We start from the raw sequence: 21499 nt of genomic DNA, 5'->3' as shown, positions 1-21499 counted from the left end.
ACTTCCGGCCCCTGTTGCCGAGGCCCTCGGGGATGTCCGCGGCAGTGCCTGAGCGGAGGCTCCCGCGCTGCTTCTGCGCCTGCGCAGGGGCTTGGGCGCCGCCGCTGCTGCCGCCGCCGCCGCCGCTGTTGGCGTAGGAGTCGGGATTTTGCGGGAAGCCGCGCACTCCCGTAAGAGCCGCTGAGCGTGATGTAACCAGGGCGGCACGTGACGGTTGTGCGCACACTCCAAAGCCTGTGTAGCTGACCTCCCTACTTGTGTCAAAGAAGGAAGGTCGCTGACCACAAATGCTTCATCTTTTTATAGAATGCAGGTAACCCGTGACTCTTGTTTGTATTTAATGGAATTTGCTTTTCAAGTTCAGTCACAATCCGTTGTGCCCCAAGGACCATAATCATACGATTAGTAGCTGGCTGGTCAGAAGAGTGAAACCATACGATTTCAAATGATGTTACAGTATAGCCTCAGGAGTGGAAGAAAATTAAATGGAGCGATTCCTGGGAAAGCGTAACGGGTAAGAGATTGAAGGAAAAAAATAGAAAACGTTGAGTTGTCAAGTTGTCATAGCCACTGAAAACATTATGTTTGTAGTTTAAATTTAAAGAGGCAGAGGCGGGATCCTCTTAAAACCTTGGAGTGATAGGCCTGTGTTATTCATAGTGGATCCTGACCGTTTAGGCTAAGGAGATGGTTCCTGATGGGGTCTGGCCGGTCGGCTCTACTCTGTGTAGTTACACGTCAGTGTGCCGTGTGCTAGGAGGGGGAAGTTTCGGTCTCCACAGGGAGGGAACAGAAGCTCTGCATTTGGTACTCTCCCAGACCTCTCCCTGTGCCCCTCGGCTTTCCCTTTGGCTGGTTGTTTTTTGCCCCACGGGACTTGTAGGATCTCAGTTCTCCGACCAGGGATGGAACCCAGGCCCTTGGCAGTGAACACACTGAGTCCTAACCACTGGGCCGCCAAGGAAGTCCCTGGCTGGGTTGTTTCTATTTTGGGCTGTGTTGGGTCTTCGGTGCTGTGCGCAGGCTTTCTCTAGTTGCGGTGAGCGGGCTTCTCACTGTGGTGGCTTCTCTCTGTGGTGGCTTCTCTTGTTGGGGAGCACGGGCTCTAGGCGTGCGGGCTTCAGTAGTTGTGGCTCGGGGGCCCTAGAGTGCAGGCTCAGTAGTTGTGGCACACGGGCTTCGTTGCTCCGCGGCATGTGGGATCTTCCCGGACCAGGGCTCGAACCGTGTCCCCTTCATTGGCAGGCGGATTCTTAACCACTGCGCCACCCGGGAAGCCGCCTGGCTGGTTTTTTTTTTTTTTTTTTTTTGAGGTACGCGGGCCTCTCACTGTTGTGGCCTCTCCCGTTGCGGAGCACAGGCTCCGGATGCGCAGGCTCAGCGGCCATGGCTCACGGGCCCAGCCGCTCCGTGGCATGTGGGATCTTCCCGGACCAGGGCACGAACCTGTGTCCCCTGCATAGGCAGGCGGACTCTCAACCACTGCGCCACCAGGGAAGCCCCCTGGCTGGTTTTGATTTATATCCTTTTGCTACAATAAACCTGTAATCGTACGTATAGCATGTTCTTGAGTTCTGAGTCCTTGCAGTGAGTTACTGAACCTGAGAGGGTAGTAGGAACCTCCAAATTAGTAGCTGGCTGGTCAGAAAAGTGGCCTGGAGACACCACCCCTCCCCCACATGTGTGACTGGTGCATGAGGGCAGTCTTGTAGGGGACTGTCCACTTAACCTATTTAGTTTGGCTCAACTCTGGGGTAGTTGGTGTCATTTCGTTATTGCAGGGATACCTATGGAAACGTTTAGCTGGAGCTCCTAACCTAGTCCAAAAGCCTAGGAAAGCCCTTCTGCCTGGACCTGAGACCCTATAAAAGACTGGAAATTAGATCAAAGGTACATGTGCATTGACAGGACTGCGGTGGGGTCTGAAGGGGCATATGCACCAAAGCAAAGCAAATGATTGAGATCAGAGGATTGCACACAACAGGAAAAAAAAAGCTTTTCCTTATATCCTGCACACATACAGATTCTTCCTATCCCAAAAAGTGCACCTCAACTGATACAGGTATGTCCTTAACCCCCGGGGTGTTGGGACAGAAGACTCACAAGGCCACACAGATGACATGAGGCCTCTTGGAAATTTGAGACTGTGTCCACTAGATTATGACTCTGAACAAAGAACATGCTGTTCTTCTGTATCCCTGTGCTGTATAGAGTAAATGCCATGTAAATGTGAGGTCACTGCTATGAGTCCAAAAAACCAGGCAACACATTTATACAAAGCACGGTTAGTGCAGCACCCGTGCCTTTGAATCTCTCAACCACCCTACAGTTTTTAATACTTCTTTTTTTTAACATTTGTAAAATACCTATAAGCATAGAATCCTGAAACAGAAACAGCCTGGAAATCCCTGAAGCATGTTGCTTGTGAGTGGAATCATTAATGGGTTGTGGAATGACCTTAGTGGACCATCACGTGTTTTAAATAAAATAGGATAAAAAATATCAGATGGCAACACGTGTAGTAAGGACCAGTACTGTCTTGTGAAACTTGTGTGTCAGTTAAATATACCAATGTTTGTACTGATCAGTGTAAAATTAAAGCTATTGCAGGTCACAGTCAAAAAAGAGGGAAACCACTGATCTAGTCCAAGCCCCTTATTTCACCAATCAGGATATTTAGATAAAGAGGTTGAGAGGCTTGTCCAAGGTCATGCATGCACAGCCAGAGAGATGGGTCAAGAATCAGACGTCCTTACACCCCACTCCAGGACTCTTTACATGAAAACCTAAAGACCAACACTCTATGTTAAGGACACTAAAATTATATCTATTTATATACACTAAAAAGCATATAAATAAAATACACACTATAAAGAAAATACAATGAAATTATAGTCTATAGAGATAGTTTATGTAGTCTACAGATAAAACATCTTTATATAAATTTAACTGGAAATATATGAAAAAACGTTCAAGAGCTATCAAGTGACAAGTACTTACTGAACCCTACTTATGAAAAACAAGATTCTAAGCACCATAGAAGATACTAAGCATAAAATATCCAGTCCTTGGATACAGGAAAATGGAGCTCTTTCTGCTTTCCATAGAGCTACATTTTACTTTTTTTTTTTTTTTTTTTTTTTTTTGCGGTACGCGGGCCTTTCACTGTTGTGGCCTCTCCCGTTGCGGAGCACAGGCTCCGGACGCGCAGGCTCAGCGGCCATGGCTCACGGGCCCAGCCGCTCCACGGCATGTGGGATCTTCCCAGACCGGGGCACGAACCCGTGTCCCCTGCATCGGCAGGCAGACTCTCAACCACTGCGCCACCAGGGAAGCCCCATAGAGCTACATTTTAAAGATCCATTAGGTTTTCCCTGTGCTATGCCCAAGACAGGATTTTCAAAATAATCACCAATAACTCAGTGTCCCCCAGTTCTCTTACTTAAGTAATAAGATGCGTGTATAACAGATCCGCCTACCTCAGATCAGGCCCCTGGTTTACCGCCACTCCTCCCTCCTGGATACAGGCCCAGATCGGCAAGGTTTGTGGGAGGGGGCACCGGCTATATACCACGAGGTTAAGTCCCAAAGAAAGGCAGGGGTATTCCTTCTCTTTGTTGAACTTTACACCTTGTGACTTCATTACCATACTTTTTCAGCAAATGTTTCCTTTAAACACGATTTTTAAAAAATATTGTTTCATTCTACTGAGTGATGTTAAGAATCACAAGTTTTGGGTTTCCCTGGTGGTGCAGTGGTTAAGAATCCGCCTGCCAATTCAAGGGACACGGATTTGAGCCCTGGTCCAGGAAGATCCCACTTGCCGCGAAGCAACTAAGCCCGTGCACCACAACTACTGAGCCTGCGCTCTAGAGCCCATGAGCCACAACTACTGAAGCCCATGTGCCATAACTATTGAGCCTGTGCTCTAGAGCCCACAAGCCACAACTACTGAAGCCCATGTGCCATAACTACTGAGCCTGCGCTCTAGAGCCCACGAGCCACAACTACTGAAGCCCGTGTGCCATAACTACTGAGCCTGCGCTCTAGAGCCCACGAGCCACAACTACTGAAGCCCGCACACCTAGAGCCCGTGCTCCGCAACGGAGCAACAAGAAAAGCCACCGCGATGAGAAGTCCGCGCACCATAAGAGTAGCCCCTGCTCGCCGCAACTAGAGAAAGCCCACGCACAGCAATGAAGACCCAACACAGCCAAAAATAATAAATAAAAATAAATAAATTTATATTAAAAGAAGAAGAATCACGTTTTCCTGGGAGAATATTTTTCAAATTAAAAATAGAAAAGTAAAAATCTGCTTTATAGCCAATTTACCAAGAACTTTAATAACCAGTCTAATCACCAATTAAGAATAAGAAATCAGAGCAACATTTGATACAAAATCCCTGTCGGTTAGTTATTAGGTTGATGAAATAAAATTAAAACCCAGAACTCCACTTATCTTAAGTGCAAGAGGAAGGAAGAAAAATGAGTGGCTACTATATACCAAACCTCAAAACCTTACTTCTTAGGGATTATGATTTGACCTTAGATCAATCAGTATTCCCACTTTATTTAGATACTTTGTCTACATACAATCAGTATTAAGGTTACTTCATTTTTCTTTAAATTTACTCACTTTTAAATTTAGTCTCATCCCAAGTAATTCTTAACTCTCTGAAGTGTTAATTATTTCCAACATATGGTAAAATAATACATAACCACTAAAATTCTAAATGTTCACCCTACATCTAAAATCATCTCTCATACCATCAGCAGTATTAACATGGTGACTGATCTGCCTACACCTTAAAACAAATGATTCAAAGGTACTATTGCAATGTGAATAACTGAAAAAGTGTCCATGTTTCACAATATGTAAAAAAATCCTGAAATTCAATACATGGATTTACCACAATTTTATTACCAGTAGTCAGTGGGGAAAACAAAGAAAACACTTCGGATAGCTACTTCTGTTTTTTCTGTTTCTTAGTTCGTCCACTTTTCTTCTGTCCTTTCTTTTTCTTCTTCATGAGAACAGCTTTTTCTCCAATAAACAAACTTTTAGAATGTTGTGCATTTTTTGAAGAAAAATTAAGTCCCTGCTTAGGTTTACTGACATTCTTCAAACTAGGATTTGAATTTTGTTTTAATTTTTCTTTATGGACAGAACGCATGACTCTGAGTTTTCTTCCCATCAGTTCAGAGTTATTTAATTTCAGAGCAAGATGAACAGCATCTGTATTCTGCAATAAAAATCAAAATATTAAATTTTCACCAGAAACTCATGTGCAAAGAAACGAGTAAAATGGTGACTTTTCTGGATTAGAACTTTCAAGCTTGCATATAGAAACCCCTCTCATTTCCACAGCCAAGAAGTCTAATCCGAAGTATTGAACTACAAGCAGCTGTTCTTGTAGTTTTAATCATGCTCCCTCTCATGAGTTTCTCCCCAGGAAGCACTCAAGCTGCCCTGTCAAATAATCAGATAAGTCACAATCTAAGAGGCTTCATTTTTCTCAATGTAAATTCAATTAACGAGGTCAGCCCTATAGTGTCTTTTAAACCAATAAACCTCCTCTTCACAAGGCTCTTCCTGAAAAAGCCCTGCTCTACTAGTTGATTTGAGAGCAGAGAACTCTCTATTACAGTCCTTGAGATGTCGGACTAGATGCCTTGTAGGGTTCCCTTTAGGTCCAAAGTTCTATTATTCTTTTATTCTAATAGAGAACCACTAAATGCTAACCACCCTGAATATTCATGACATGTTTGTTAAAGGACTTTACAAACTTATCAACAGTCAGAAGACAGAGCAGAGAAACAGTGAGATAACTACATCACAGTCATGATGGCCGCTGTGACCACATTTCTTCAAAGCCATCTGGTCATACATACTAAGAGCCTTAAAGATGATCAGATGTCTTGACCTGGTTAGTGGTAACCCATTGGGGAGCTTTCCTAAAGAAGTAATCCAAAAATGGAGGCAAACATTTGAAGGAAAAAACATAACCACTCTGATCTCATTATTACAGAGAAAAAGAGAGAACACTGCAAACATGCAACATTTGGGACACACTAAGGAAAAGACAGTATACACGCTCAGTGGAACATACTTACACGACAGAAAACAACATAAAGCAGACTGCAGAATCTTATGTTCACAAATACTAAGTTTGACCATAAAATAGGCGGCACAGGTAAAAACTGAAAGGAAGTACACGGATGGGCTGTTGTGAAGGGAAGAAAACATAAGGGCCGTCGGGCCACATGTGTATTCTAATAATTTTAGGCATGAGACACTGGCTAATATTTAGTGAACTAAATATAACCAATTTTGTACAGAGACTAACATTCTCTTCTACCTGAGTGAACGATCAGTTCTTCTCTCCATTTTACAGAAGGTGGAGATTCAGAGATTTAATACCTTTACTATCCAGTATCTAAAACATTATTTAACAACATTAATGTGGAGAAATAACTAGAACATCTCTTGGTTGGATGCAATTTATAGGAACAGGAGTCTATTATACTGTGGCGTTATGAATGTAGTTTTCTTAAGGTGGAATTTTGAGGGTGACAGTGAGAGTTACGTCTGAAGGGCAGGGCAGCGGTGACAGCCTCTCCAGGCACACTTCAAGGACAGTGACAATGTATCAGCCTCCCTACCTCAAAGAGCACGTAGCCAAAGCCTCTGCTGGCTCCTGTAACTTGATCCCGCACGATCCTTACAGCCACAGTGTTCCCACAGTCCAGAAAGTGTTTCTCAACTGCAGATTCTTCAGCTTCTAAAAACAGATTCAACCCCAGTGGAAGTGAGGATTTGGAATCGCCTTAGGAAGCTGGAGATGTTTCATAATATACCAAGGGTAAGCATAGCATCAAGGTAATTAGTCAAGTTACACCCCGCGCTTCTTAAAGGTAGTCTTAAAGCGAAACATTATGTTACCAACTCAGATGTTATTTGCATTACTTCAGTGATAAACAGGTACTTTATTTGTTTAAACAAACTTACTGTATGGGAGATTCCCCACAAATACAGATCTCTTGTCCCTCTGAAACACAAAGAGGGTTAATAAAAATCACTCATGGAGCAGAAAACGGAAGTCACCCTAAAGTCCACCCTTGTCCTCACCCCACACATCTGACGGGGCTCCATCTCCTGATTCCCCGCCCTCCAGGCCCGTTTGATTCCGTTTCTTCCGCCTTCCCCGCTGGAGCGTGAGCGAGCCCCGGAGCAGGGAGTGGTTCGGTTCACAGCTGACACTGACCCACGGCAGTGCTCAAGGAAGGCCTGCTCTATTGGGGGTGGGCAAACGTTTTCTGGAAAGGGCCAGAAAGCAAATATTTTAGGCTTTGTGGGCCACTCTGCTGTGAACTCTGCTGTACCTACCTGCCTGGTTGGGTGACAGTAAAACTTTATTAACAGAAACGGGCTGCAAACAGATTGGGCCCTCAGGCCAGTTTGCGGACCCTGTGCCAGGTCCACAATCAAAGCCAGGGCTGTCAGCCAGGCCTCTGTCATTTCTCAACTAGTCACCCTAACACCGACCGTAACGCACTCTGTTTCTGTGGTGAGTTCTTTCAACTCACGCTTCATCCGTTTCAAGACACCTTGAAGAACAGCTCTGGACAAAACTCAGACTCCTCCCCATGGCAGGCCAGGGTCTTCATGATTGGCCTCCACCTATTTCTCCAACAGCTACTCTTATCCCGCCCCTCCTCACACGCCAGCCACTACTAACTGTGTCAGGCTCTTGCCATTCCCTCAGCAAATTAGGTTTTGGTCCCCACCATTCATACTGTTCAAAATTTTTTTGCCTGGCTAACAGACTCATCTTGCAAGACTGATAGAACACCTGTTCTCCTGGAAACCCTCTGTCCCTTCTTGCTGGCAACCCCCCAAATCAAGTGCTCCATTCCTGAGCTGACAAAGCGTCCTGTGCATTTATGACAGTATTTATCATAAAATCGTTTGCTCATCTTTACCTCTATCCTGTGAACTCCTAGAGAACTGAGACTGTATCTCAGCACTGAATGCCTGACACAGAGGACAGACTCAAAAACTGTTTAATGACTGATTTAACTTTAGACCTCAGTCTATAAAATAAGGTGCTGGCCCCGATGCTCTCTAACGTTAACTTCTGGCCTCTCTCTCTAGGACTACTGGATCTAACGTACGGGTGGGAACCACTTTCTTGAAGCTGATGCTGACTTACAGGGCATTAGCTGAGACCACAGAGGGCAAAGGCTGTCTCCTCTGTGCTTCCCGCAAGCTCCCTGCTGACCCCACTGCTCTCCCAGAACAAGCTCAGAACTACTCACAGATGAGGTCTCAGATGCAAGATCCACTCTAACACGAAATCCATCTGCAATCTGGGCCCCATTTCTGGTATAAATACGAAGGAAAAATTGTTGTTAAAAACGAGTGCTGAGTTACTGGAATATTTGCTCTGAAGTGAAACCAAAGAATAAAGCATGGACTCATACACACTTAAATTAGAATAATTCTGTCCAAACCTCAAAGAGATGAAATTACCTTTCCAGTGCTTTTGTAGCAGCACTCTCGTCCTTAAACACAACATAAGCGTTAATATTTTTCTGATCAGGATGAATTTTACGTCTACACCAAAAAAAAAAAAAAAAAGAAAAGAAAAGAAAAAAAAGACAATGTAAAATTTGTTAATCTCAAATTCACTGAAATAAATATAGCTTGTTTTCCACTCTCAACACATATGACAAGAATTTCTGGGGGGAGTTTCATCTCTTTTAATAAATATTTAGTAGTAACTCAAAAAATAGCACACAACTTACACAGATATGGGCTGATACACGTGACCCAGGCCTCCTTACTAGTCATTACTGTGAGAGACCAGCAAGTGCCCCCGGGCAACCCACCACACTGTAACTACTGGGCTGGCCAAACAGTTCGTTCAAGTGACACCTTACAGGAAAACTCAAATGAACTTTTTGGCTAACCCAGCATCACCTTAGCTGCAGCTCTGTATCTAAGGCACACACAGATGGGAAAGACAACGTGATTTTTCCTTTTTACTGTAAAATAAAAACTACACAGACAGGTACAGCTTAGGGAATTATTATAGGAACCACTTCCCTGCGTGTCTATGTGGTTTTATCACCCAAGTGTCTACTCCTAGACATACTTTGGTCTTGTCCAGTTTTCAACTTGAAAAGTCTTCTGACTCCTGTTTAATCTGTAGGATTCCCCATTTATCTCTCCATCTTATAGTGTGACCTATAGAATTTCCCTGGAAAAACCTGGCCAGCCAATAGCAACCATGAGGCCCCTCTGATTTTAAGATGCATTTTGATTTTTAAAATGTTAAGGTATGGGAAATGTCGCCTTAGAATTGATGAAATATGATACTTATGATTTACAATAGAATTTTTAAATGCAAAACTTTCTTATTCTTTTCAAACACTATGCCTGATTAAACGTCCTTGAAATTTCTCGTTTCTTGTGGAACATTTTAAGTTATTTTGCAATTCTTATCCTTGATCCTACAATTTATGTTGAGGCTTGAAGACGAACATCTGACAAATTTATATGTTATTACAGACATAAGAAAACAATAAAACATGATGTTTTATCCAAATACAAACATCTATGAGGTTAAGAAATGATCTCAATTTTAACCAAAATGGAAGAGAATTTATGACTACTCCCTTTCTCTAATTATAAACTTACTTTATTGCTGCCAACTTTTTGGACAAAATTCCCTCTGCTGGAATCTTTTAAGAGAAAAAAAAGTATTAAAGAAAAATCATTGTTTGAAATATTATTTCAAAATAATTATATTTTAATTAATTGAATTCTAAATATCTAAGTCTGATATGATAGGATTAAAAACATTCTAAGGAAATACTGAATCAGAAACAACTGTCCTAATGTTGTATGAATAGGACCTGGTGGCTGAGGACAAACATTTCCAATGATAGTGCCACATTCAGATTTCACAGGCAGTGACTCTCAAACCAGGCGGAAGTTACAAATGACTTGAAGGGATCTCTGGTCGTGAGGGGACAATGATGTTGAAGACACACGTGAAGAGTGTTAAGGAAAATTGTTTTATAAAATCAGCATGGAAAAAAGGGACACTTCTAAATTAATATTGTGTATGCTATATGATTTTAAATATGTCTAACTAAGTTGATAAATAATATAAGAAGATACTACTTCAGTATCTGTAATTGGACATAAAGGGAATCTCCTTTATATTCAGTCACGTTACTGTCAGTCATATAAGGGTCATACCTAAGAGTGAAGTGGGGGGCAGGTAGGGAAAACTTTAGAGAGGTGGAAATTCAAGTCAGCAACCGTGACTGTCAGGAATGTGTGCCAAATACCACCAGGCACAGAGAACACAAAGGTAAAGGGATACAGACTGCAAGTTCACAAGTCCAGGGGTGTCTATAAATGCCAACCTCATTTAGGGCAGTTACTATAAATCTCTGGAAGACTTTTTTCTTTTAGTCATTCAATAGTTTATATAGTAAAACGAAGAAACTTGAACTATTTCTTCTCAGTCTGTTCTGCTCAAACTAACATATGGTCAAACTCTCAAAATATAGACAGGAAAACAGTATGACACATGAGAAATGCCTACGTGAATAACTGACATGGGAATGCTGGTCATCAAAACACATCTATTGGATGCCTTCTAGGAGCTCTCAAGGACCTGTGTTCTGTTATTAAAGATACGAATGAATAAATATAAGGCAATAAAGTACAAAAAGAATATATATACAGTGAAATACTACTCAGCCATAAAAAAGAAGGAAACCTTGCCATTTGCAACAATATGGATAGATGCTGAGGGTATTATGCTAAGTGAACTAAGTCAATGACAGATGCTGTATGATGTCACTTATATGTGCAATCAAAAAAAAAACAGGGAATTCCCTGGCGGTCCAGTGGTTAGGACTCTTGAGCTCTCACCGCTGAGGGCCTGGGTTCAATCCCTGGTTGGGGAACTAAGATCCCGCAAGCAGCGCAGCCGAAAACAAACAAACAAAACAAAACTCAGAGATACGGAGAACAGACTAGCAGTTACCAGAGGAGAAGGGGGTTGAAAGTGGGTGAAATGGGTGAAGGGGGTCAACTGCATGGTAAACAAAGACTGAACTGTTATGTTGAACACCTGAAACTAACATAATGATATATACCAATTTGATGTCAATTAAAAAGAAAAATGAACTGAGCAAAAGGACAAGGGTGGGAAAGCCCAAGCATATGATCGGCAAGGAGGGCAGCTCCCGGGTTGCAGGACAGTCCCATGTAGAAGAACGCAGGGCCCCAGGGCCACCCTGTGCAGGCTGTCAGGCAAAGAACCAAGGACACTGACAGCGAGAAAAATGAAAAGCTTTTAGGGAACGCCATACGTATTTGATGTGCACCAGGTGCTAGTGACCCAAGGAGGAGCCACACAAACAGGGTGTTTGTGGTCACACCTCACAGTCTGGTGGCACAGGAGCAGCGTAACAATGATAGAGCAGTGTCATAAGGACTATAGTGAAGTACAGGGTGCTGGAGGGCGCACAACAGGGTCACCTGACTTATCAATAACCCAGGGACAGGGAAGAATCAGGGCAGGCACCCCAAAGGGAACTCCAGGCCAAGGCAGGGGTGGTGGTGTGTATAATATTCACGGGAGGGGAGGTGGAGGGGAGGAATTCTGGGCAGGAGGTCCAGGAGGAAGTGCTTTAGGAAGATTAAGCTGATGGTGGTGAGATGGATGCATCTGAGGCAGACTGAAAGCAGGACCCGTAAGAGGCCTTTGCAACTCTTCTGGCAAGAGCTGTGAACACTAAGGTGGAACAATGGAAAAAGAAAGAACTCCTCTTGGGAAGACACCACAGCTGAAAAACAGCAGGTGGCATAGGCTGGGGTGGGGGACTGACAGAGGTCAAGCACAGACGCGCTGATAATGGGCAGGACACCCAAGTGGATGTGTCAGGCAAGGATCTGATGAGGAAACGGGACTCAGAAGGGCAGACAAAATACATACGTGATAAGCGTGAGGAACAAACACCACGATAGGAATTATGGAGACGGCACCAAAAGCTTGCGAAATGTCTACTTTCAGAGAAGCAGGCAGTTTTGCCCGCTGGGGACATCTGGCAATGTCTGGGAATATATTTGGCTGTTACAACTGGGGTGGGGAGGATGCTACCAGCACCTAGCAGGTGGAGGCCAGGGATCCTGCATCGCACAGGGCAGCCTCCAACAACTAAGAACTAACCAGCACCAAATGTCAATAGTATCAAGGTTGAGAAACCCCATTTTAGACAATCACATTGAGAAAGAGCAGTTGGAAACAAGGAACAAACATCTCCTATACTATACTAATATATATTAATTACATTAAAAAACATATGAATGATGCTTATTTATGCTCCAAGGAACATGGCTATAACTGGTCTACAGAGTGCTCAGTTGGTGAAATCAGATACCATTTATTTCCATAAAGTTTTAACATTAAATTGATTAAAACATACTTTATCTTTCTATGTCAGAGCATAAGTACTGCTCTGCAACGTCATGCACACCCCTCATATGAACACCTATGATTCCAGAAATGCTACTCAACAGGTGTGAACGTTTCCACCTACTCAACTGACACACAAACAAAAGTCACCCATCCACCCTCCAAAGTACACTTAGTAAGGAAAGCATTTTACTATTTGAACTAATTAAATTAGCTAACAAAGTCCAAGAGTCAGCAATCGATACCAGTGTGATTCTTCTTTGGGGCTAGATTTGAGCCTGTCGGTTCTAAAGGTTAAAGTCAAGGGCTCCTCCATCTCACTAAAACCGACACATGAATAAGTCGGATTTAAATGCAAAACATTTTAAGATTATGCAATTTTAAGGGGGTGGAACACATACCAGAGAACGAAATCGTACAGATTCTATCTGTCCGTACTCTTTAAAAAATGACTTCAGCTTCTAAAATAAAAAAAACATATATATATACACACATATATATATTTCAGTCCACTTTCAGAAGATCAAATAAATACCACAAAAAGGAATTAAGTAAAACGGTCTGATAATCTTTTCCTGCCATGTTTTCAGAATATTTCAGGAAAAGTAGGTAACTATTCAGTTAGAAGACAAAAAACTTCTACTGAAACTTATATAAAAAGAAAACACAATTCAAGTTCATGTTAGTATCTATAAGGTACACAACATTTTTTCTTTCAATCTTTTATAATCTTTACTACAGGTAAACTAAGATTATATATTCCATAAATTCTCTCATCTTTTCACACTGACTTATTTAAACCAGAAATGGATTTTAAGGATCCTTATGTCACCATGGGAAATTCCCCAACTGTCTGGAATTAAGACCATCAGATTGAAGAAAAGTCTTAGGATGAATTTTATACATTACTCTTATGACTGGCTCAGGATGTGAAGAATGTATATGTTTTACAGCTTGCACAATAATTTCTATAAGCAATTTTAATCCAAAAATAACTTATTAAATGTGTAAAGCACCACAAACACTCCCTTCCCTTGAGGAAGATAAGTAACCAAAACTACGCTAGAAAGTAAAATGGGTTATGTTCTACAAAATAATCACACATCAAATGCTAAGGGACAAAAGGGCAAGGGGGAAAGGGAAAAACCAGGAAGTAACTTTCTAGTACTGTTGTGTTTTTAAGAAAGTGGAATTGAAATTGTTCTTCAAAAGATAAGCAGGATTTTAACCAAAGGGATTGCCACCAGGGTGACTATCACATAAACACACAGAAAGTAAAGGGCACGTCTTGGTTTAGTGAACCCCACATAACGGAAGAAACTTAGGATGTATGCATTCATTTACACGACAAATATTCAACAAGCCTCTACTACACACCAGGCACTGTTTCAAGTGCTAGGGATAGAGCAGTGAAGAAAAGAGATAAACATCCCTGCACGTATGGCGCTTCCGTTCTAGTGGCATATAAGAGACGACAGAGCTGGAGGAAAAAACCAGATAGGAGACCACTGCAATATTTCAGACAAGATCTGCAGAAGCCTGAATTAGGGCAGTGACTTTGGGAATGGAAAGGAGCAGGTGGATACTGGAATCAATCTATAGAATGATATATGTAGTCATTTATAATGAAGTTATATATTAATGACTTACTTAATAAAGTGACAGTAAACAAAATCACGAATTATTAATTTCTCTGCATGTTAACAATATAGACTACACACTCACCTTCTTATTACAGGTGACAGGCAAATTCCCAACAAACACAGTTCTCTCATTCTTTAATCTCTCTTCTTGGTTGGTTTGAATTTTCTTTCTTTGATTTACAACTGTCTGATCTACATCATCAAGTACTTCTTTATCAGCAATTTTAACACCAGATTGAGAATTTTTCCTTTTCTTCCCTTGTTTCTGGTGAATTTCTTCTTCTAAATCAGCACTTGCTAAAGAATTTTCTCTTTTTAAGTCAAAAAAAAAAAAAAAAGTCATGGAAGTCAGGTCTAGTATTTGACAAAGCACATTGGTTAGAAACACTTCCCATCTACTTCTGGCCCTCCTATATATCAACTTACCATTCACAAATACATCTACATTTAAACAGCATTATCAAAAAGTGACTGGTATCTTTAGGAAACTCAAGAGTTAGAAAAAGTTAAGGTCAATTTCTGAAGATAGGTTAAAACTGCCAGGTAATAAGCAGAGCAACAAAAGTTCATTTAAACAGAAGTTGGCTCACTTAAAGCTTTGGGGATTTAGTTTACACTCTACCAATGCCTAATTCCACTCTCTGCTCTAGAATTCTAGGGTTACTGCAGCACTCCCAGGGGGTCTATGAAGATTAATATACCGGCAAAGTACTTAACTTTGTAAAAGCAATCTGGCGAAAAGGAGAAATCAGATTTCCTACTGCAATATTTAAAGGACTGCTTGTCAGAAGTAAATTCCGCCAATATTGTAAAGTCCTGTTGCACTTGGGTAAGTGCACCAGTCCAAAAAGAGAAATGGAACAGGAACTTAGGAGTGAGGGGTCAGAATGGGTAGTAGGAGTCATAAAACTCATTCATTCATTCATTCAATAAGTATTTACTACTCAGTTCTAGCCTCTGGGGATACAAAGATAAAAGAGACTATTAGAGGCCTTTCAGTAGTCCAGTCTCTGGAGCGAAAGGCAAGGTTCACCATAAAATGGTTAACATGTATAATACATGGTGTAGAAACATAAAAGAAACAAGAAAGGCTCTCAGAGGAGGAAAGGCAGTGTACAGCACATGGTCAGTCCTCAGTAAATGTTGACCGTTTCATCCCTCCACTAGACCGCAAGCTCCAGTAAGGAGAGGGTCAATGTCTAGTTTTTGTTCACTATGGTATATAAAGTACCTAGTAGGAGTGAAAGGAAATGAGACAGTATGTCAAGGAGGACCATGCCTGTTATGCAAAAGTGCTTAGATTTTTATCCCACAGAGGATAGGGAGCCCCTGAAGATTTTGAAAGTGCCTAAAAGAGATCATTTGGGCAGCAGAGCAGAAGACAATTATGGAAGGGACAAGGCTGGATAAGGGAGACCAGTAAGGACACAGTTACAACTGCAGGCATCTAAGAAGACAACAGACCCACCAGAGCAAGGGAAAGGGTGGAAAGGGGAAGGAGATTAAAAGAGATAATTAAAAGACAGCATCATTAGGACTTGGCAACCGATTAGATATGCAGGGAAAAGAAAGAGTCTAAGATGACTCCCAAGTCACAGGCTCAGGCAACAGGAAGGCTGATGGTACCACTCATAAAGAGGAACAGGTTTGATGAGGATAATGAGCTCGGTTTGAAGCATCCTGAATTTGAGGTCTATATGAATATAGAGCTAGAGATGCCAGTAGACAAACAGATATACAGGTTTACAGATCAAGAAAGAGAGATGAGAATTGTGGAGCCACGAGGACTGGGAGACTGCCCAGAATGAAGGGTGTGAAAAAGGTCATGAGAAGATGACCAAGAACAGAATCCCGAGGGAAATCAACATTTAAGGAACAGTCAGAAGGAAAGTGCCCACAATACCACTGAGAAGGAGCAGAAAGACAAGAGGAGGATGAGAAAACACTGCTATCAAAGAATCCAGCAGCTTCGAGAAGAAAAGCAACCACGTGACATGTAAAAGCGAGGACTCAGACAAAGGCTGTACTCTCTAGCTAGGTCAGGATGGCTTCCCTGAGCACTGTTTCAGAAGTATGGTCATATCACATAAAAACAAACACAACAACCAACCAACCAGAGTGCAAGTTGGTGGAAAAGAAAACAGATTAAGAAAAGGAAGACAGCTCAAGTATAGACATCTTTTTCTAAAAGCTTGATGATGAAGGGAAGGTGTGAGGGGATGGAGCAAACAGGGACATATGACTGCAGATGGGGTTTTGCTGGATTTCTTTTTTTAAGATGAGAATCTTGAGAGGACAGATCAAAGATACAGGAAGAAAAAAGGAGATTATATATATATATATATATATATATATATATATATATATATATATATATATATATATCTGATGACATAAACCCTAAGGAGGCAGAAGAGGTATGTGCTATATATAAACAGCACAGGTGATTGAATTAATCTTGGACGAGGAGGAAGACACCCTTCTCTGAAAGGGGAAGAAATTAAAGATGTGCATAGTTACAGGCAGTAGGAGAACCAGAAGTAGTAGCTCACAACTGTTAGCAAGTAAAAAAAATAACTCTCAGGGGAATTCCCTGGCAGTCCAGTGGTTAGGATTCCAGGCTTTCACTGCTGGGGGCCCAGGTTCAATCCCTGGTCAGGGAACTAAGATCCCGCAAGCTCCCTGGCGCAGCCAAAAAAAAAAAAAAAAATTCTCAGATTAGGTAACAAGATCACCTGCCAAGAGAGAACAGAGAGAGAAAGGGCATGAAGAGAGTGGCCTGACAGGCTGAGGAAAGTTAACGAGGAACCTATAATGGTACTGCTATATGGATGTCAATTCAAATAAACTGTTTTTTTTTTTTAAAAATTAAACTAATGGGGGAAATTTGATCTCTGACTGAATAAGTTTAAGAAAAGCAAACTCATCTTTTCCATACATGCTGAAATATTTATAGATGAAACCTAAGTCTTAGGTTCGCTTCCAAATAATGAGGGGGAAATGAATAGGGTAAAGATGAAACAAGATTTGCCAAGCATTCTGGGTACATGGGGTTCCTTATCCTTTTCAACTTTTTTTTTTTTTTTTTTTTTTTTTTTGCGGTACGCGGGCCTCTCACTGCTGTGGCCTCTCCCGTTGCGGAGCACAGGCTCCGGACGCGCAGGCTCAGCGGCCATGGCTCACGGGCCCAGCCGCTCCGCGGCATGTGGGATCTTCCCGGACCGGGGCACGAACCCGTGTCCCCTGCATCGGCAGGCGGACTCTCAACCACTGCGCCACCAGGGAAGCCCATCCTTTTCAACTTTTGAAAATGCATGGGGCTTTCTATAATAAAAATTTAAAAAATATAACTATGAAGTGAGAAAAAAATTAAAATGAACATTGCTGGTATAAGAATGTCAATTTCTTTACCATCAAATTTCTTTAACATCAACTAGGAGAGAAATTTTACCAACCTGTTTGTCAACTTTCGGTCTGCATCAGAAAGTTTCTTCTTCAGTTTCATTTTTTTGGCAGGTTCTTGCAAAAGCGGTCTTTGGATTTGGGATGAACTTTCTTCCTCCTCATCCCGTTTCCTTTTTTTGGTGGTTTCCTTTTAAAAGTTTGAAGTTATGTTTCAGACCTCATCCTTCTTAATAATTTAGTGGGCTTTCTAAAGTAGCATCTTTTCTCTCTCACTGTTATGTCCAGTAATGGAAGGTTACTTAAAATTGATCCTTATCTGCCCCACTTTAGAAAGCATGCCCTGCAAGGTAGGTTGCTTGCTTCTAAAGTTGTTCTAATGGGCCATTCGGGGTAGAATGCAGTGACTTACTTCAGGCACAGGCACATACACGGGTTGAAGCTGAGGCTCCAAAGAGCCGAAGAGGGAAGCCAGCCGACCCGTGCTGCCTCTGGAGGGCCGCTTGCCGTGGAATAAACTACTGGCGACTTGTCCAACTTCATAGTCTCCTGCTAGATTCCCACAAGCGCCGTCCTCCGGGTTCTCTCTAGACACGGACATCAGAGACTCAGCGACACGACGCCACGCCCCACCCCTCGCGCCCCGAGCTCCCGAACGCATACTCCGGCCCAGGCAGACGAGCCACGCGCCACTCACCCCTCCCGCGCACTCCGCTTTTTCTTCCGTTTGTTCTTTCCTTCCAGGGCCATTCTCATCCGAGCCCTCGGACAGGGAGGCAGCACGTGATCCCGCACTTCCGGGTACCGGCCACTCCGCTCTCGGAGCCACGCCCCTTCCGCCCCGGGAGTCTCTGCGGACGCCCTGTGGGCGGAGACGGCGGACGGTGGGGGCGGAGACGGCGGGCATGGGGGCGGAGACAGCGGACGGAAGAGCCGGGCCTAGGCTTCCGGACCAGTTGGTACCTCTGTCTGAAACCTAGTCTTGGGAGGGAAGTCTTCCGAGGATAGTTGAGGCCTTAAGTACGAATAAGAATCAGCCAGCCTGGGACTGGGGTGTCAGTCCAAGCAAAGGGAAAACACTTAGGAAAAGCCCTGAGTTGTCGAAGAGGAAGGAGGGAGGTTTATCGGGAAATGAAGTTACAGGGATGTATGTCACACGGTATTAACAACTGGTGAGAATCAGTTGAAGGATACATGGGACTCCTTTGTACTGCTCTTGCAACTTTTCTGAAATTTGACATTATTTCAAAATAAAGTTAAAAATAAATAGAGACCACAGCTCTAACCTGCTCTGCTCTATTCTACCAAGAAAAGGGGCTCTCGGCTCTCAAAACTATGCTGTTTTCTTGGCCTACCTTCCCAAAGCCCGCTTTTTTCCACCACCTCTTTATTCCTTCACCTTTTGTCATTCCTTCTTATTCTTGTTATTCCTTCCCCCACAATCGCCCCCCTCTTTACCCCCCATTTTTACCTGCAAAATTGTACCCATCCTTCAAGGCCCAGCTCACTTAGGAAGATTTCCCAACTATTTACAGTAGAGATATAACAGTCTCTCTAGATGTAAATGGTTGTCTTATTCAGCCTGTGCTCTGTATCACCATTCACCGTACCTAGTGAATATGTGGTAAATTAACTTTTAAGCAATAAAAAAATATTAGATTATCATTAGATAAATCATTGAATCAGTAGTTTTGGTGGTAAAATCAAACTTTGAATCTATGGGAACAGATTTGCTAATTTTGGAGAGCTGCTTAATAGAAGTCACTGGGAATATATGTGATCTTTTTTACAGTCCACATCAGATAATGTGATGGAAAAACAATATTCAACTGCTTGGCACTGGTTTTGATTTGAGTCCCTTATTTTGGCTTGTGGTATCACACAAAGATGAGAAAAACTCAACTGTCCATATTTGCAACTCTAGCATCTCCATCTATCCTATACTGTCCAATGAAGACATTCTACTCATTTTTCTTTCAGCATGTCTTCCAATCAGATTCCTTCCTCACTCTCCCTAGCATTATTCCAAGAATCACTTCCTCTCTGGAACACCACAATGTCATTGAATCTGGTCTTTCTCCACTCTAGACTACCTACGCATTCCATTTCCAGATGGATCTCAGTTAAATGCCAAGGTTTGCCATCTCCTCCATATCACCATCACATCAGTCATCACATTCCTTTCATGCTCATACACTGCCCTCTTTAAACTCTAACGCATGTGTTTTCCCTGCCCATACAATTTAGTGCTTAATTTTATGATCTCTTAGATATATCTATTACTTCCACAACTAAACCATGAAACTATTCCTCCGGGGGATTTACATCTTATACATACAAAACCCATCATATGACATTAGACAAAAATCCCTAAATAGCAGGTTAAAATTAGACGAAAGGTGAAGAAATGGACTCACAAAGAATAAAAGGCAGCACACACTTCTAGAGGAAAAAGTTGTAAGTATGAAAGAGACTGTGGTTGGAGATAGTTAAAAAATGATTCCCACTGTTCTTAAGAACTGCTTTCCAACCACTTAGAGATCACTAACCCCTTTGAAGAGTTTCTTAAACTTATAGGGGCTCTTTTCATTAAAAAAAAATACAAATACATTTTGTAAAAAATGTTAGGGGTTTCTGGAATCTGGTCCACCATCCCCAATCTTCCCAGGTTATTAAAATTAACAAGACCTCACCCTCAGGTTATTTCAGTAGGAATAAAAAAAAAGGTTTTGGAGAACACTGTAAAAAAAGTACCATCTTAATTTTATTAGAGATTGTAATAAAATGTAGTTTAGGGGACCAGGGAAAGACTTAAGTCAAATTCTAGTAATGCCATGAAATTCTCAAACTCTCCGGAGAAGCTGGAAGGGAGAAATAGGCAGAAAAGCCCAAGGGTATAAACCTCAACTCCAAAAAAGTTTGAAATCACTCTCCTTTAGAGCACTGTTTCTGTAACCTAACAAGTAGGTGATATTGGGAGTTCCGTGAAAAACAGGTTTCATGATCAGGTAAGTCTAAAAGCAGTAAGTTAAATGAAAAAACTTCCTTAAAAAAACTTCTTAAAGTTTTTAACATGCGAACACTGGAACTCTAAGAAGGGGATGTGCTATATATAGCATTTCTAAAATATGTTTGGTAATAAACTCCCAGAACATTTCCAGGGACCAGTATTCTAGGACCTCATTTTGAGAAGCACTATTCTATAGATTTTAAAACTCATCCCTTAAACGTTAAACTGATTTCTGTGAAAATAAAGGGTCATCACAAAGGTACATCAAAAATACACATTTGGGCTTTTTAGGCCTTAAAAAAGTTTCCTTTTTGTTTTAAAGAAAAAATTTTCTCTTGGTGGGAAGTTCATTAAACGGGACAGAAAACCTGATTATTGATTTTAAAGGTTTGGAGTGATGCAGTGGTTCTCAACCCAGATGAGTATTAAAATCACTGGCCACCTTTAAAAAAAGACCAGCATCCAGGTACCATCCCAGACCAATTAAATATGACTGAGGGTGGGGCTGGAGTATTTACGAGTGTTTTAACAATACCCAGATGATTCCAAAGTGCAATGGGGTAGAGTGCACTGAAAGTGTAAGAGAGCCACAAAGGTCCAATTACATTAAAAGACCAAAAAAAAAAAGAAAAGAAATAAAAGGAAAAAAAAAAACCCGCTAGTAATGGTTTCAAGCATTAAAGAAAAAAATCTTGGTTTTCTTCTTTAGACAAACCTCCAAGTCAGAAGTATTCATCTTCAGACTCAAGCTAAACTGTGTATGCAAAGATATAAGAATGCTTAACAAATCCTGTACATAAATCTGGTTAATGGACTTTTAATTCCTATAGGCAGAATATTCCCTTTTTTGGATGTCAGTTTTACTCCTTCTGATAATACATGCTGGAGATATATGTTTCGGTCAGGCATCAGAGACAGAAATGAACTAAAATTACTTAA

The 21499-nt window shown here is 41.8% G+C and overlaps 1 protein-coding gene across 1 annotated transcript; it reads right to left on the bottom strand.

The window, feature by feature from the left end:
• Positions 1-4901: 4901 nt before the first annotated feature.
• Positions 4902-18401, bottom strand: RBM34 (RNA binding motif protein 34). The gene is made up of 11 exons (XM_082642261.1): positions 18248-18401; positions 17963-18137; positions 17604-17740; positions 14231-14459; positions 12907-12966; positions 9706-9749; positions 8536-8619; positions 8322-8385; positions 7012-7051; positions 6666-6784; positions 4902-5245 (listed from the first exon to the last, which is right to left on the bottom strand). The coding sequence occupies exons 1-11, from the start codon at positions 18304-18306 to the stop codon at positions 4967-4969; spliced, it is 1290 nt and encodes a 429-aa protein (XP_082498387.1). The 5' UTR covers positions 18307-18401; the 3' UTR covers positions 4902-4966.
• Positions 18402-21499: the final 3098 nt, after the last annotated feature.

Source organism: Mesoplodon mirus (genome assembly GCF_964341445.2).
Source record: "Mesoplodon mirus genome assembly, chromosome: 2".
Lineage (NCBI taxonomy): Eukaryota > Metazoa > Chordata > Mammalia > Artiodactyla > Ziphiidae > Mesoplodon > Mesoplodon mirus.
The sequence above is the reverse complement of the archived record's forward strand: the minus strand, read 5'-3'. Positions and strand labels throughout refer to the sequence as shown.

Excerpts from the sequence above, each read along its gene's own strand:
- RBM34 (XM_082642261.1), bottom strand. The coding sequence starts at position 18,306 with ATGAGAATGGCCCTGGAAGGAAAGAACAAACGGAAGAAAAAGCGGAGT. Across the intron at positions 6,785-7,011 it reads TGTGGGGAATCTCCCATACA|AAGCTGAAGAATCTGCAGTT; the intron begins GTAAGTTTGTTT and ends ATCTGTTTTTAG. Across the intron at positions 5,246-6,665 it reads TTGGCTACGTGCTCTTTGAG|AATACAGATGCTGTTCATCT; the intron begins GTAGGGAGGCTG and ends TTTTTATTGCAG.